This window comes from Oncorhynchus keta, chromosome 1, assembly GCF_023373465.1.
Source record: "Oncorhynchus keta strain PuntledgeMale-10-30-2019 chromosome 1, Oket_V2, whole genome shotgun sequence".
NCBI classification, from domain to species: Eukaryota; Metazoa; Chordata; class Actinopteri; order Salmoniformes; family Salmonidae; genus Oncorhynchus; species Oncorhynchus keta.
Genome location: NC_068421.1, coordinates 79271048 through 79285644, shown reverse-complemented (window position 1 = coordinate 79285644; position 14597 = coordinate 79271048). Strand labels below are relative to the sequence as shown.

Genomic DNA, 14597 nt, shown 5'->3' with positions numbered 1-14597 from the left:
TCCTGCTCCTGAATGTTTACGTGACTGACCATCGTTTGGTTTTGTCCTGTTCCTGAATGTCTACGTGACTGACCATTGTTTGGTTTTGTCCTGTTCCTGAATGTTTACATGACTGACCATTGTATGGTTTTGTCCTGTTCCTGAATGTTTACGTGACTGACCATTGTTTGGTGTTGTCCTGTTCCTGAATGTTTACGTGACTGACCATTGTTTGGTTTTGTCCTGTTCCTGAATATCTACGTGACTGACCATTGTTTGGTTTTGTCCTGTTCCTGAATGTTTACGTGACTGACCATTGTTTGGTTTTGTCCTGCTCCTGAATGTCTACGTGACTGACCATTGTTTGGTTTTGTCCTGTTCCTGAATGTTTACGTGACTGACCATTGTTTGGTTTTGTCCTGTTCCTGAATGTTTACATGACTGACCATTGTTTGGTTTTGTCCTGTTCCTGAATGTTTACGTGACTGACCATTGTTTGGTGTTGTCCTGTTCCTGAATGTCTAAATGACTGACCATTGTTTGGTTTTGTCCTGTTCCTGAATGTCTACGTGACTGACCATTGTTTGGTTTTGTCCTGTTCCTGAATGTTTACATGACTGACCATTGTTTGGTGTTGTCCTGTTCCTGAATGTCTACGTGACTGACCATTGTTTGGTGTTGTCCTGTTCCTGAATGTTTACATGACTGACCATTGTTTGGTTTTGTCCTGTTCTTGAATGTCTACGTGACTGACCATTGTTTGGTTTTGTCCTGTTCCTGAATGTCTACGTGACTGACCATTGTCTGGTTTTGTCCTGTTCCTGAATGTTTACATGACTGACCATTGTATGGTTTTGTCCTGTTCCTGAATGTTTACGTGACTGACCATTGTTTGGTGTTGTCCTGTTCCTGAATGTTTACATGACTGACCATTGTTTGGTTTTGTCCTGTTCTTGAATGTCTACGTGACTGACCATTGTTTGGTTTTGTCCTGTTCCTGAATGTCTACGTGACTGACCATTGTCTGGTTTTGTCCTGTTCCTGAATGTTTACATGACTTGTCTGGTTTTGTCCTGTTCCTGAATGTTTACGTGACTGACCATTGTTTGGTTTTGTCCTGTTCGTGACTGAATGTTCCTGAATGTCTACGTGACTGACCATTGTTTGGTGTTGTCCTGTTCCTGAATGTTTACATGACTGACCATTGTTTGGTTTTGTCCTGTTCTTGAATGTCTACGTGACTGACCATTGTTTGGTTTTGTCCTGTTCCTGAATGTCTACGTGACTGACCATTGTTTGGTTTTGTCCTGCTCCTGAATGTCTACGTGACTGACCATTGTTTGGTTTTGTCCTGTTCCTGAATGTTTACATGACAGACCATTGTATGGTTTTGTCCTGTTCCTGAATGTTTACGTGACTGACCATCGTTTGGTTTTGTCCTGTTCCTGAATGTCTACGTGACTGACCATTGTTTGGTTTTGTCCTGTTCCTGAATGTTTACATGACTGACCATTGTATGGTTTTGTCCTGTTCCTGAATGTTTACGTGACTGACCATTGTTTGGTGTTGTCCTGTTCCTGAATGTTTACGTGACTGACCATTGTTTGGTTTTGTCCTGTTCCTGAATATCTACGTGACTGACCATTGTTTGGTTTTGTCCTGTTCCTGAATGTTTACGTGACTGACCATTGTTTGGTTTTTCCTGTCCTGAATTCGTGACTGACCATTGTTTGGTTTTGTCCTGTTCCTGAATGTTTACGTGACTGACCATTGTTTGGTTTTGTCCTGCTCCTGAATGTCTACGTGACTGACCATTGTTTGGTTTTGTCCTGTTCCTGAATGTTTACGTGACTGACCATCGTTTGGTTTTGTCCTGTTCCTGAATGTCTACGTGACTGACCATTGTTTGGTTTTGTCCTGTTCCTGAATGTTTACATGACTGACCATTGTTTGGTTTTGTCCTGTTCTTGAATGTCTACGTGACTGACCATTGTTTGGTTTTGTCCTGTTCTTGAATGTTTACGTGACTGACCATTGTTTGGTTTTGTCCTGTTCCTGAATGTCTACGTGACTGACAATTGTTTGGTTTTGTCCTGTTCCTGAATGTTTACGTGACTGACCATTGTATGGTTTTGTCCTGCTCCTGAATGTTTACATGAATGACCATTGTTTGGTTTTGTCCTGTTCCTGAATGTTTACGTGACTGACCATTGATTGTTTGGTTTTGTCCTGTTCCTGAATGTTTACGTGACTGACCATTGTTTGGTTTTGTTGTCCTGTTCCTGTTCCTGAATGTTTACATGACTGACCATTGTTTGGTTTTGTCCTGTTCCTGAATGTTTACATGACTGACCATTGTTTGGTTTTGTCCTGTTCCTGAATGTTTACGTGACTGACCATTGTTTGGTGTTGTCCTGTTCCTGAATGTTTACGTGACTGACCATTGTTTGGTTTTGTCCTGCTCCTGAATGTCTACGTGACTGACCATTGTTTGATTTTGTCCTGCTCCTGAATGTCTAAATGACTGACCATTGTTTGGTTTTGTCCTGTTCCTGAATGTCTCGTGACTGACCATTGTTTGGTTTTGTCCTGTTCCTGAATGTCTAAATGACTGACCATTGTTTGGTTTTTGTCCTGAATGTCTCGTGACTGACCATGTTCTGAATGTCTACGTGACTGACCATTGTTTGGTTTTGTCCTGTTCCTGAATGTTTACGTGACTGACCATTGTTTGGTTTTGTCCTGTTCCTGAATGTTTACGTGACTGACCATTGTATGGTTTTGTCCTGTTTGGTTTTGACCTGCTGTTCCTGAATGTCTACGTGACTGACCATTGTTTGGTTTTGTCCTGTTCCTGAATGTCTACGTGACTGACCATTGTTTGGTTTTGTCCTGTTCCTGAATGTCTGTTACGTGACTGACCATTGTTTGGTTTTGACCTGCTGTTCCTGAATGTCTACGTGACTGACCATTGTTTGGTTTTGTCCTGTTCCATTGTTTGGTTTTGTCCTGTTCCTGAATGTCTACGTGACTGACCATTGTTTGGTTTTGTCCTGTTCCTGAATGTTTACGTGACTGACCATTGTTTGGTTTTGTCCTGTTCCTGAATGTCTACGTGACTGACCATTGTTTGGTTTTGTCCTGTTCCTGAATGTTTACATGACTGACCATTGTTTGGTTTTGTCCTGTTCCTGAATGTTTACGTGACTGACCATTGTTTGGTTTTGTCCTGTTCCTGAATGTCTAAATGACTGACCATTGTTTGGTTTTGTCCTGTTCCTGAATGTCTACGTGACTGACCATTGTTTGGTTTTGTCCTGTTCCTGAATGTTTACATGACTGACCATTGTTTGGTGTTGTCCTGTTCCTGAATGTTTACATGACTGACCATTGTTTGGTTTTGTCCTGTTCCTGAATGTCTACGTGACTGACCATTGTTTGGTGTTGTCCTGTTCCTGAATGTTTACATGACTGACCATTGTTTGGTTTTGTCATGTTCTTGAATGTCTACGTGACTGACCATTGTTTGGTTTTGTCCTGTTCCTGAATGTCTACGTGACTGACCATTGTCTGGTTTTGTCCTGTTCCTGAATATTTACATGACTGACCATTGTATGGTTTTGTCCTGTTCCTGAATGTTTACGTGACTGACCATCGTTTGGTTTTGTCCTGTTCCTGAATGTCTACGTGACTGACCATTGTTTGTTTGGAATGTTGTCCTGTTCTGTTCCTGAATGTTTACATGACTGACCATTGTTTGGTTTTGTCCTGTTCTTGAATGTCTACGTGACTGACCATTGTTTGGTTTTGTCCTGTTCCTGAATGTCTACGTGACTGACCATTGTTTGGTTTTGTCCTGCTCCTGAATGTCTACGTGACTGACCATTGTTTGGTTTTGTCCTGTTCCTGAATGTTTACATGACAGACCATTGTATGGTTTTGTCCTGTTCCTGAATGTTTACGTGACTGACCATCGTTTGGTTTTGTCCTGTTCCTGAATGTCTACGTGACTGACCATTGTTTGGTTTTGTCCTGTTCCTGAATGTTTACATGACTGACCATTGTATGGTTTTGTCCTGTTCCTGAATGTTTACGTGACTGACCATTGTTTGGTGTTGTCCTGTTCCTGAATGTTTACGTGACTGACCATTGTTTGGTTTTGTCCTGTTCCTGAATATCTACGTGACTGACCATTGTTTGGTTTTGTCCTGTTCCTGAATGTTTACGTGACTGACCATTGTTTGGTTTTGTCCTGCTCCTGAATGTCTACGTGACTGACCATTGTTTGGTTTTGTCCTGTTCCTGAATGTTTACGTGACTGACCATTGTTTGGTTTTGTCCTGTTCCTGAATGTCTACGTGACTGACCATTGTTTGGTTTTGTCCTGTTCCTGAATGTTTACGTGACTGACCATTGTTTGGTTTTGTCCTGTTCTTGAATGTCTACGTGACTGACCATTGTTTGGTTTTGTCCTGTTTTGAATGTTTACGTGACTGACCATTGTTTGGTTTTGTCCTTCCTGAATGTCTACGTGACTGACCATTGTTTGGTTTTGTCCTGTTCCTGAATGTTTACGTGACTGACCATTGTTGGTTTTGTCCTGTTCCTGAATGTCTACGTGACTGACCATTGTTTGGTTTTGTCCTGTTCCTGAATGTTTACGTGACTGACCATTGTTTGGTTTTGTCCTGTTCCTGAATGTTTACATGACTGACCATTGTTTGGTTTTGTCCTGTTCCTGAATGTTTACGTGACTGACCATTGTTTGGTTTGTCCTGTTCCTGACCATTGTTTGGTTTTGTCCTGTTCCTGAATGTCTAATGACTGACCATTGTTTGGTTTTGTCCTGTTCCTGAATGTTTACATGACTGACCATTGTTTGGTGTTGTCCTGTTCCTGAATGTCTACGTGACTGACCATTGTTTGGTTTTGTCCTGTTCCTGAATGTTTACATGACTGACCATTGTTTGGTTTTGTCCTGTTCTTGAATGTCTACGTGACTGACCATTGTTTGGTTTTGTCCTGTTCCTGAATGTCTACGTGACTGACCATTGTCTGGTTTTGTCCTGTTCCTGAATGTTTACATGACTGACCATTGTATGGTTTTGTCCTGTTCCTGAATGTTTACGTGACTGACCATTGTTTGGTGTTGTCCTGTTCCTGAATGTTTACGTGACTGACCATTGTTTGGTTTTGTCCTGTTCCTGAATATCTACGTGACTGACCATTGTTTGGTTTTGTCCTGTTCCTGAATGTTTACGGGACTGACCATTGTTTGGTTTTGTCCTGCTCCTGAATGTCTACGTGACTGACCATTGTTTGGTTTTGTCCTGTTCCTGAATGTTTACGTGACTGACCATCGTTTGGTTTTGTCCTGTTCCTGAATGTCTACGTGACTGACCATTGTTTGGTGTTGTCCTGTTCCTGAATGTTTACATGACTGACCATTGTTTGGTTTTGTCCTGTTCTTGAATGTCTACGTGACTGACCATTGTTTGGTTTTGTCCTGTTCTTGAATGTTTACGTGACTGACCATTGTTTGGTTTTGTCCTGTTCCTGAATGTCTACGTGACTGACCATTGTTTGGTTTTGTCCTGTTCCTGAATGTTTACGTGACTGACCATTGTATGGTTTTGTCCTGCTCCTGAATGTTTACGTGACTGACCATTGTTTGGTTTTGTCCTGTTCCTGAATGTTTACGTGACTGACCATTGTTTGGTTTTGTCCTGTTCCTGAATGTTTACGTGACTGACCATTGTTTGGTGTTGTCCTGTTCCTGAATGTTTACGTGACTGACCATTGTTTGGTGTTGTCCTGTTCCTGAATGTTTACATGACTGACCATTGTTTGGTGTTGTCCTGTTCCTGAATGTCTAAATGACTGACCATTGTTTGGCTTTGTCCTGTTCCTGGATGTCTACGTGACTGACCATTGTTTGGTTTTGTCCTGTTCCTGAATGTTTACATGACTGACCATTGTTTGGTTTTGTCCTGTTCCTGAATGTCTACGTGACTGACCATTGTTTGGTTTTGTCCTGTTCCTGAATGTTTACATGACTGACCATTGTTTGGTTTTGTCCTGTTCCTGAATGTTTACATGACTGACCATTGTTTGGTTTTGTCCTGTTCCTGAATGTTTACGTGACTGACCATTGTTTGGTTTTGTCCTGTTCCTGAATGTTTACATGACTGACCATTGTTTGGTTTTGTCCTGTTCCTGAATGTTTACGTGACTGACCATTGTTTGGTGTTGTCCTGTTCCTGAATGTTTACGTGACTGACCATTGTTTGGTTTTGTCCTGCTCCTGAATGTCTACGTGACTGACCATTGTTTGGTTTTGTCCTGTTCCTGAATGTTTACGTGACTGACCATTGTTTGGTTTTGTCCTGTTCCTGAATGTTTACGTGACTGACCATTGTTTGGTGTTGTTCTGTTCCTGAATGTTTACATGACTGACCATTGTTTGGTTTTGTCCTGTTCCTGGATGTCTACGTGACTGACCATTGTTTGGTGTTGTTCTGTTCCTGAATGTTTACGTGACTGACCATTGTTTGGTTTTGTCCTGTTCCTGAATGTTTACATGACTGACCATTGTTTGGTTTTGTCCTGTTCCTGAATGTTTACATGACTGACCATTGTTTGGTTTTGTCCTGCTCCTGAATGTCTATGTGACTGACCATTGTTTGGTTTTGTCCTGTTCCTGAATGTCTACGTGACTGACCATTGTTTGGTGTTGTCCTGTTCCTGAATGTTTACGTGACTGACCATTGTTTGGTTTTGTCCTGCTCCTGAATGTCTACGTGACTGACCATTGTTTGGTGTTGTCCTGTTCCTGAATGTCTACGTGACTGACCATTGTTTGGTTTTGTCCTGTTCCTGAATGTCTACGTGACTGACCATTGTTTGGTTTTGTCCTGTTCCTGAATGTCTACGTGACTGACCATTGTTTGGTGTTGTCCTGTTCCTGAATGTTTACGTGACTGACCATTGTTTGGTGTTGTCCTGTTCTGTCGCTCCTGCCTGTTCCCTTCTGGTCTCGTTTTCTTCTTTCCTCTTAAACGTTGCTTCCTGTGCGCAATGTTTGTTGAGGTCTTGGGAGGACAAGGTTGGCTGGGGCAAATGGAAGTGTGAACACATACCCCCTCATCAATTTGGGAAGCAGAGGCTGGGTCAATTTGGGAAGCAGAGGCTGGGTCAATTTGGGAAGCAGAGGCTGGGTCAATTTGGGACGCAGAGGCTGGTATGGTGTTCCAGGGTCCTTGTTGGTCCCCGGTTTTATATGTGTGTGTGTGTGTGTGGGGGGTATTCTTTCTCTTTGCTCTCGTTTTCCTTTTTAGGATGTCGGCGGCCGGAGCTGGGAGGGTCGTCAGCGACATGGGACACACCTGGGCCCGGGTGTGTCCCAGGATAAATGCACCACTTCCCTATTCATAGAGGAGACTCTCTCCATACAGACACTGAGATTTTGGTTGTGGCATTTTTCGTGGCTGTTTTATTTATTTGCGTTGGCACCTTTCAACACCCCTCATTATCACATTTATACACGCAACCACTCACTTACACTACTGATTACTGAATACACACACACCATTGTTAATTGTATTTAGTTTACTTTAGTTAATAAATATATTTTGTTATTCCTTATCTCCACATTGTCTCCCTTTTAGTCACGAACTTCATGGCCACAATGGCCTTTCTCTTGCATTTCAAAGAATGGTATCTTTTACCAGATCTAGTTTGTATCTCAATTGTCAGTAGAATCCACATTTGTTTAGCAAGTCAGTAAATGAACTGTTTCGCTGCCAGACAAGGCTCCACTGATATCCAGGTGTAGCGGTCGTAAGGATTCATTCCATGGTGCTGAAGAGAAAGCTCTACTGTTGGGACAGCTTTATGTAGGGGGAACCATTTGTCACCAATACAGTTTGGGGTCACCGTTATAGAGCAATGAATGTATTGTTTAGTGTTGGGGCTTTGCTGGCATGCATCTAAAAAAAGTTTGCCCCACCAAGATTTACACGCAAAAAATTGCCACTGCTTATTACATATCTATGAAGGGAGCTGGGCAAGGTTCCACTAGCCGAGCAGTACTAGTATTGCATTTAATTAATTGAAATGTTATTTGGGGTAAAAAAAAAAAATACATAGATAAAACAAGTCGTGCATTTGATCCCAGAGCAAAACACTTGAAAGAACTAATTAAAACACTTATTTACAAAGTAATATACCTGAGATCTATGTGTCGGTGGGGGAGCCACTGCAGGCCGACCATGTCCAGGGAGGAGAGCTGATTCCCAGCCAGACAGAGCCTCTCCACCCCCCTGAGCCTCTCCAGGGCTGGAGGTACGCTGCTGAACAGGTTGAAGGACAGGCCCAGGTAGGTCAGGGCCTCCAGAGAGCCCAGCTCAGCAGGCAGGGAGTTCAGAGAGTTACCGTCCAGAAGCAGGGTCTGCAGGCTGGGGAGGAGGAGATGGCGAGAGGTGGTTAAGTATGGAGCTCAGTGGGAGAGGGGATTATGTGTCGCTGTAATCTTCACATGAGCTTTCTGTTATCGTGCCTGATTTTATGTGACATGTAAATCTCGTGGTTCTTTCCACGAGGGACTTATGAAAAATTGCTAATCGAGAGATTAAGAATTTCAACTTTAAAAAAGGCCAAATCTTTCAGATCCTATTACTGCAGCCTGATATCTGAAAACAGGTTTACCCACCAAATATTCGCAGCCTGGTTATTCTGTAGTGGACAGACTGGGCAACAGCACCAAACCCAACACTAATGCTGAGCGATTAACTAAATGATTTTTGGGTGGGGGTTATAAAACAAATAACTGACCAATGGTGGTTCAATTACTGTCTCAGTCACAGGCTCTCTCCCTATTTCTGTCTACTGCCCCCTGACCTTTAACCCTGTGACCCCACTCACTTGTGCATGGTCCCCAGTGCTGAGGGCAGAGAGGTCAGAAGGTTGCCTTGGAGGTTGAGCTCTGTCAGGGAGGTGATGTCACACACGGCCAGAGGGAAGTCAGACAGAGCGTTGTTAGAGAGATTGAGGCTCCTCAACCTGCAGAATCTAGATGGGGGGGGGATGAATGAGGGAGAGAGCGAGGGGGTCAATTGGACAGGAATTTTCTGAGAAAAACAAACAATAACAATCACAGAAACTAAAGAGTCAGAAGAACTGGTTACCTAATGAGCCCATTCAAAACAACAACACTGTAGAAAGGGAGGAGTACGTTCCAAATGGCACCCTATTCTCTACATAGTGCACTACTTTTGACCACAGCTCTATGGGCCTTGGTCAGAAGTAGTGCATTATATAGGGTATACGGTGCCATTTGGGATGCATTCAGGGAGTGATTAGCTCTGCGATTAGAGACCAAAAACAATGTGACAACTGCCACCCAGGGGAAACTAATAAGGAGGAAGTCATGTGCCTAACTGCCAAAATAATGGAAACACGTGAGCATACAACTTATATTGAAAGCAATTGCTTCCACACAGGTGTGGTTCCTGAGTTAATTAAGCAATTAACATCCTAGCATGCTTAGGGTCATGTATGAAAATGCTGGGCAGGCCATTAGTTTTGGCTACCATGGCTATGCCCCCATAGGATGAAAATTCCCCATCCACAGGGCACGAGAGGTCACTAAATGGTTTGATGAACATGAAAACAGGGCAGGCCATATACTACTCCAAGGTGTACTGAAGCTGTTCTGTCTCGCAGTGGCCCAACGCCCTATTAGTCTTTTGCAATCCCGGTGGTGCAATTTTCACAATTATGTACTACATTTGCACAACTCTAAGCACAAAAATCAAAACAGACCATCAAAATGGCTCGTTTCAAAACTAAGCATATTTTAATTTGACGGAGTACAACAAACAAATTAGCAGTCACTTGTTCACTGCACCAAATCTCTTGCAATTTGCATACATATTCAATCTATTAATCTGCCTTTCACAAAACATTTTTTGCAAACTCCAAGTGGACTGTCATGAGTGGCTTCCGTCTGGCCACTCTATAATAAAGGCCTGATTGGTGAAGTGCTGCAAAGATGGTTGTCCTTCGGGAAGGTTCTCCCATCTCCACAGAGGAACTCTGGATCTCTGTCAGAGTGACCATCTGGTTCTCGGTCACCTCCCGGACCAAGGCCCTTCTCGCACATTTGTGCAGTTTGGCCGTGAGGCCAGCTCTGGTGGTTCCAAACTTCTTCCATTTAAGAATGGAGGCCACTGTGTTCTTGGGAACCTTCAATGCTGCACAATTTTTTGGTACCCTTCCCCAGATCTGTGCCTCGACACAATCCTGTCTCTGAGCTCTACAGACAATTCCTTCGACCTCATGGTTTGGTTTTTGCTCTGACATGCACTGTCAACTGTGGGACCTTATATAGACAGGTGTGTACCTTTCCAAATCATGTCCAATCAATTGAATTTACCACAGGTGGACTCCAATCAAGTTGTAGAAACATCTCAATGATGATCAGCAGAAACCGTATGCACCTGAGCTCAATTTCAAGTTTCACAGCAAAGGGTCTGAATACTGATGTAAATAAAGGCATTTCAGTTTATTTGTAATATCTGTGCAAATATTTCTAAAAAAACTGTTTTCGCTTTGTCATTATGGGGTATTGTGTGTAGACTGATGAGGGGAAATATGTATGTAATCCATTTTGGAATAAGGCTGTAACATAACAAAACGTGGAAAAGGGGAAGGGGTCTGAATACTTTCCCAATGCATTTTCCACTCATTATAGGAATTTAACTGATACACTACACTGTAAGCTGATGAATTGTGTCAAGTAGGGAAACAGGTTCATACTGTATCAGTTGAACAAGTCACATAAAAAATGTGATCTTGAACAATGTTGCATGGAGCAGATGCATGGCATACATACACTATGCTACAGCAATGTGGTTTTACTGCAGCCTACTGCATCACAATACCCCTATTTTCATTATGAAAATGAAACTGTAACACTAACATAGTTCTCTACATGCTCACAACTTGCCATTGGATACAAAAAATATGGTTTGCAAAAAACTAATTGTGCATGTCAGCCAAATACTGTATGGAAGTGATATTTACCATCTACTATTCTTTCTATTCAGCACTTCAAAAATAAATATTGTGTTTTTTGTTATTAGATTAAATGTTAGTTAAAATGACTAAATGATGAGTCTATCATAATTCATCTGATGTATTGGTGACTAAATGTTCTCATGTTATTTCACTGAAAACTTGCATGATTGACTCAGGGGTGAAAGATGTGTTCAACCCAATGACTACGCAATCAAAGGTTCTGAACATAAGACAGGGGGCATTACAAGTGTTATCAGTTTTGAAACTACGAGGTTTGGAAATATACCACATCTGAAAAATTTGCCGAAGCGATTAAAAAAAAACTGGAGACACTTAATGCTGGTGTTTCCTTTATTTCGTCAGTTACCTATATGTGAGCAGCACACGTATATTGTTGTGATTGCGCACATAAAAACATGTTGTTTTTCGAAGGTGTAGCTACCACAAGCTGCGGTGTATGTGAAAATTTGGTGGGCACGTGTGTGAGAATCTTTGTCGAATCTGATAGGCACTCGGCTCAACTGGTCTTCCCAGGCCTAACTAGCCTAACCCGGTTCACTGTGGGGACAGCGTGAAAGGCGGTGCCGGATCCACGTCTTTTCCAAGGAAAAGCCACAGCCAGCCGCGTTCCCAACGCAGTGTCGCGGGAAAAACACATTCCTGAAGCCCTGTCTGCCTCCCCTCCTCTTCCCTTGGTAAAGCTGTGTTTATGGAAGAACAATGGGAGCACAAAGCCATTCCATCGGAAGTACAACCAGAGTCACTGAACCACGGCGAGAATGAGGAAGAGGGGGATGGATGACATCCTGTACTGGAGAGAGAGAGAGAGGAGGATGGATGATGTCCTGTATGCAGAGAGAGGGAGAGGAGGATGGATATAGTGTTTCTCTTCACCGGTAAGGCAAGGGTCTGTTTTCCTAACCATTGTTTGATGCTGAAAGTTGAGCAGTGTGAGCAGTGTGGCCCGATGGGAAGATTATTAATGGGAGTTTTTGCTGCTGTGGTTGTTCTGGTCCTGTCCCATCTCCCCATCCATTCCCACCGTCTGATGTCTCCCAAAGCAGAGCAGCTCACACTGAAACACTAACTGTAACACTACACCAGGCCTGGGACAGAGGGCGCATCTCAAATGGGACCTTATTCCCTATATAGTGTACTACTTTTGACCAGGACCCACAGGGAAATATATAGGGAATAGTGTACACTATAGAGAATAGGGAGCCATTTGGGACGTAGACGGTCTCCATGGTGGGGAGCATTGTATTACTGTAAGCATAGAAGGGTTAGCTAGAAGGAGAAGAAGCGAGAACCTGACCGCAGTCAATGACACTGCTGGGCCCCAACCCTGGCTAAAGGTCACTGAAGAGGAGCCAATCAAAATGCAGTCGTTGTGTTTTGGACCAATTATGTCTCTTGGCTTGCAGACCGTGACTCCAAAAACAGGTCATAGGTGAGAGGTCTGGGAATCACTGGCCATAGATTAATGAAAGCTCCAGAGGGAAACTGTGTGTGTGTGTGTATATATAATAAATAAATAACTCAAGCTCGGATTTCCCCTCCTAATTCCGCCTACGTCTACTTCTAATCAACCCCAATCTGTTTTCTTAGACCAAATCAATCCTATAGGAACACAAACACAGATCTGTAGGTGAATCTAATCCTCTAACCTTGCGACCATATGGTGATACCCAGAGCTGGAGAGAGCGAGAGAGAGAGAGCGAGAGAGAGAGAGAGCGCGAGAGATAGAGGATATCGAAGGACAAACCGCCCACATCACTCCTCTCTTAACCCCTCCCTCCTTCCAGAGGTATATATTGAGCTGTTCTCCGGAGCCCCCTTAGCGCATATCTCTCAGTTCCTTCCCTTTTCTTCTCCTCTTGCCCCACTCCCTCCATTCCATCCTACCACCTCTTCCCACAGCCTGCAGGGGTACATACCTGGTGAGATGTGTGAGGCCCGTCAGATAGTTGTGTTTGAGGTTGAGGTGGGTCAGGTCCTGGCTGTAGAACAGCTGAGATGGCAGCTCCTCCAGACTGCAACATGACAGGTCTACAGAACTCACCCTCTGAGACACTATCTGATGGAGGGAGAGAGGGTGAGAGATAGGAGAGAAAGAAAAGGAGTAAGAGACAAAAGGGTTTTCATTTTCCAGATTGCTAACAACTTGAAGACATGCAACTCAACTCTGAGCACACACGTACCTTGGCAGCCTGTCTGTGCCAGCGGAGGTGTTCTGTGTAGGAGTCATAGCTGATGTAGTAGGTCTGACTCTGGGGACCAGAAGAACTGAAGGCTAGACAGTGACTGTGTCTCCTCACCTCCTCCACCTGAACACACACACACACACACACACACACACACACACACACACACACACACACACACACACACACACACACACACACACACACACACACACACAGATTAGCTCTGCGATTAGAGACCAAAAACAATGTGACAACTGCCAGCCAGGGAAAAATAGCAGGGAGGGAGTCATGTGCCGATTAGTGTGTGGCGGGCAGGGGGAGGGGCCGGTGTGTGTGGAAGCAGTGTGCAGGAAGGGAGAGAGAGGTAATGTATAGCCAACTCGCGACTAAACTTGTAGCTAGCCATATATTTATCATCCCATCTGACAGTTCCGGTCTTTGTTGCATCAAATTGGAGAATAAAAGGTAGCTAAACTAGCCAGCTAGCTAGTTTAGCTTCGCTCCCAGTCCATGTCAAATTAAAACTACATTCAGATTTGTTTTTAAATGCATACCTGTTAGTTGCTTGTTGTAGCCTACTCCTCCAGCTGACTTCATTCCATTTTGCATTGCTACGCATGGAGCCTCTGACTGTAGTGCCACTTTGATTGGCCGACAACAAAAAAACAAGCTACACGTGAAGGCTACCAGTCAATTTTTAATGGGGTGCATATGTTGTTTTATTAAATTCATTATTTCCAATGTCATGGAATATCCTTGTATTAAAAATGTCCTGACTATTTTCATTGTTAATTTAGACCTCGTCTAATTTTTTTCTCAAATTAATAGTCACACAAGTAATCAAATAGTAACAACCATTTGGATGATCGAACAACCTTTCTCCATCTCTAGTGTGTGTGTGTGTGTGTGTGTGTGTGTGTGTGTGTGTGTGTGTGTGTGTGTGTGTGTGTGTGTGTGTGTGTCAGGATTTCCGTTAGCCAGTAATTGCCGGCTTTAGGCCAACAAAGAAATTAAAATCCAATAAAAATAGTTGCCAAATCGACTGGGAGAAGAAAATAAATCCCACTGCAAAACACTGATTTTTATTCATTGATGGAAATACCAGTCAATGGAAATACATTTGACCATCATGCTTACTAGTCTATAGGTTCATTTGTATAATTTTGTGGAGGTAAATTGGCGTGTGTATTTACGTTAGTTGTCATGCATCTTACTTATCCAACAACTATTAGATGCACAGCATAGGCCTACAGAGCTGGTTGCTGCTGGAGTCAAATATTGGTGTTTATAAGCCCGGTCATTGCGCAGCAATTCTAAATGTAATTGAGTATT

General features: G+C 43.1%; 1 protein-coding gene across 1 annotated transcript in view; it reads right to left on the bottom strand.

The window, feature by feature from the left end:
- LOC118372763 (PH domain leucine-rich repeat protein phosphatase 1-like) overlaps positions 1–14597 on the bottom strand; it is an 85279-nt gene that overhangs the window by 28193 nt on the left and 42489 nt on the right. Inside the window, exons 3-6 of the mRNA XM_052461590.1 lie at positions 13260–13385; positions 12996–13135; positions 8902–9048; positions 8208–8435 (exon numbers count right to left, since the gene is read on the bottom strand). Of these exons, the coding sequence (XP_052317550.1) occupies positions 8208–8435; positions 8902–9048; positions 12996–13135; positions 13260–13385 (641 nt within the window). The remainder of the gene's footprint in view (positions 1–8207; positions 8436–8901; positions 9049–12995; positions 13136–13259; positions 13386–14597) is intronic.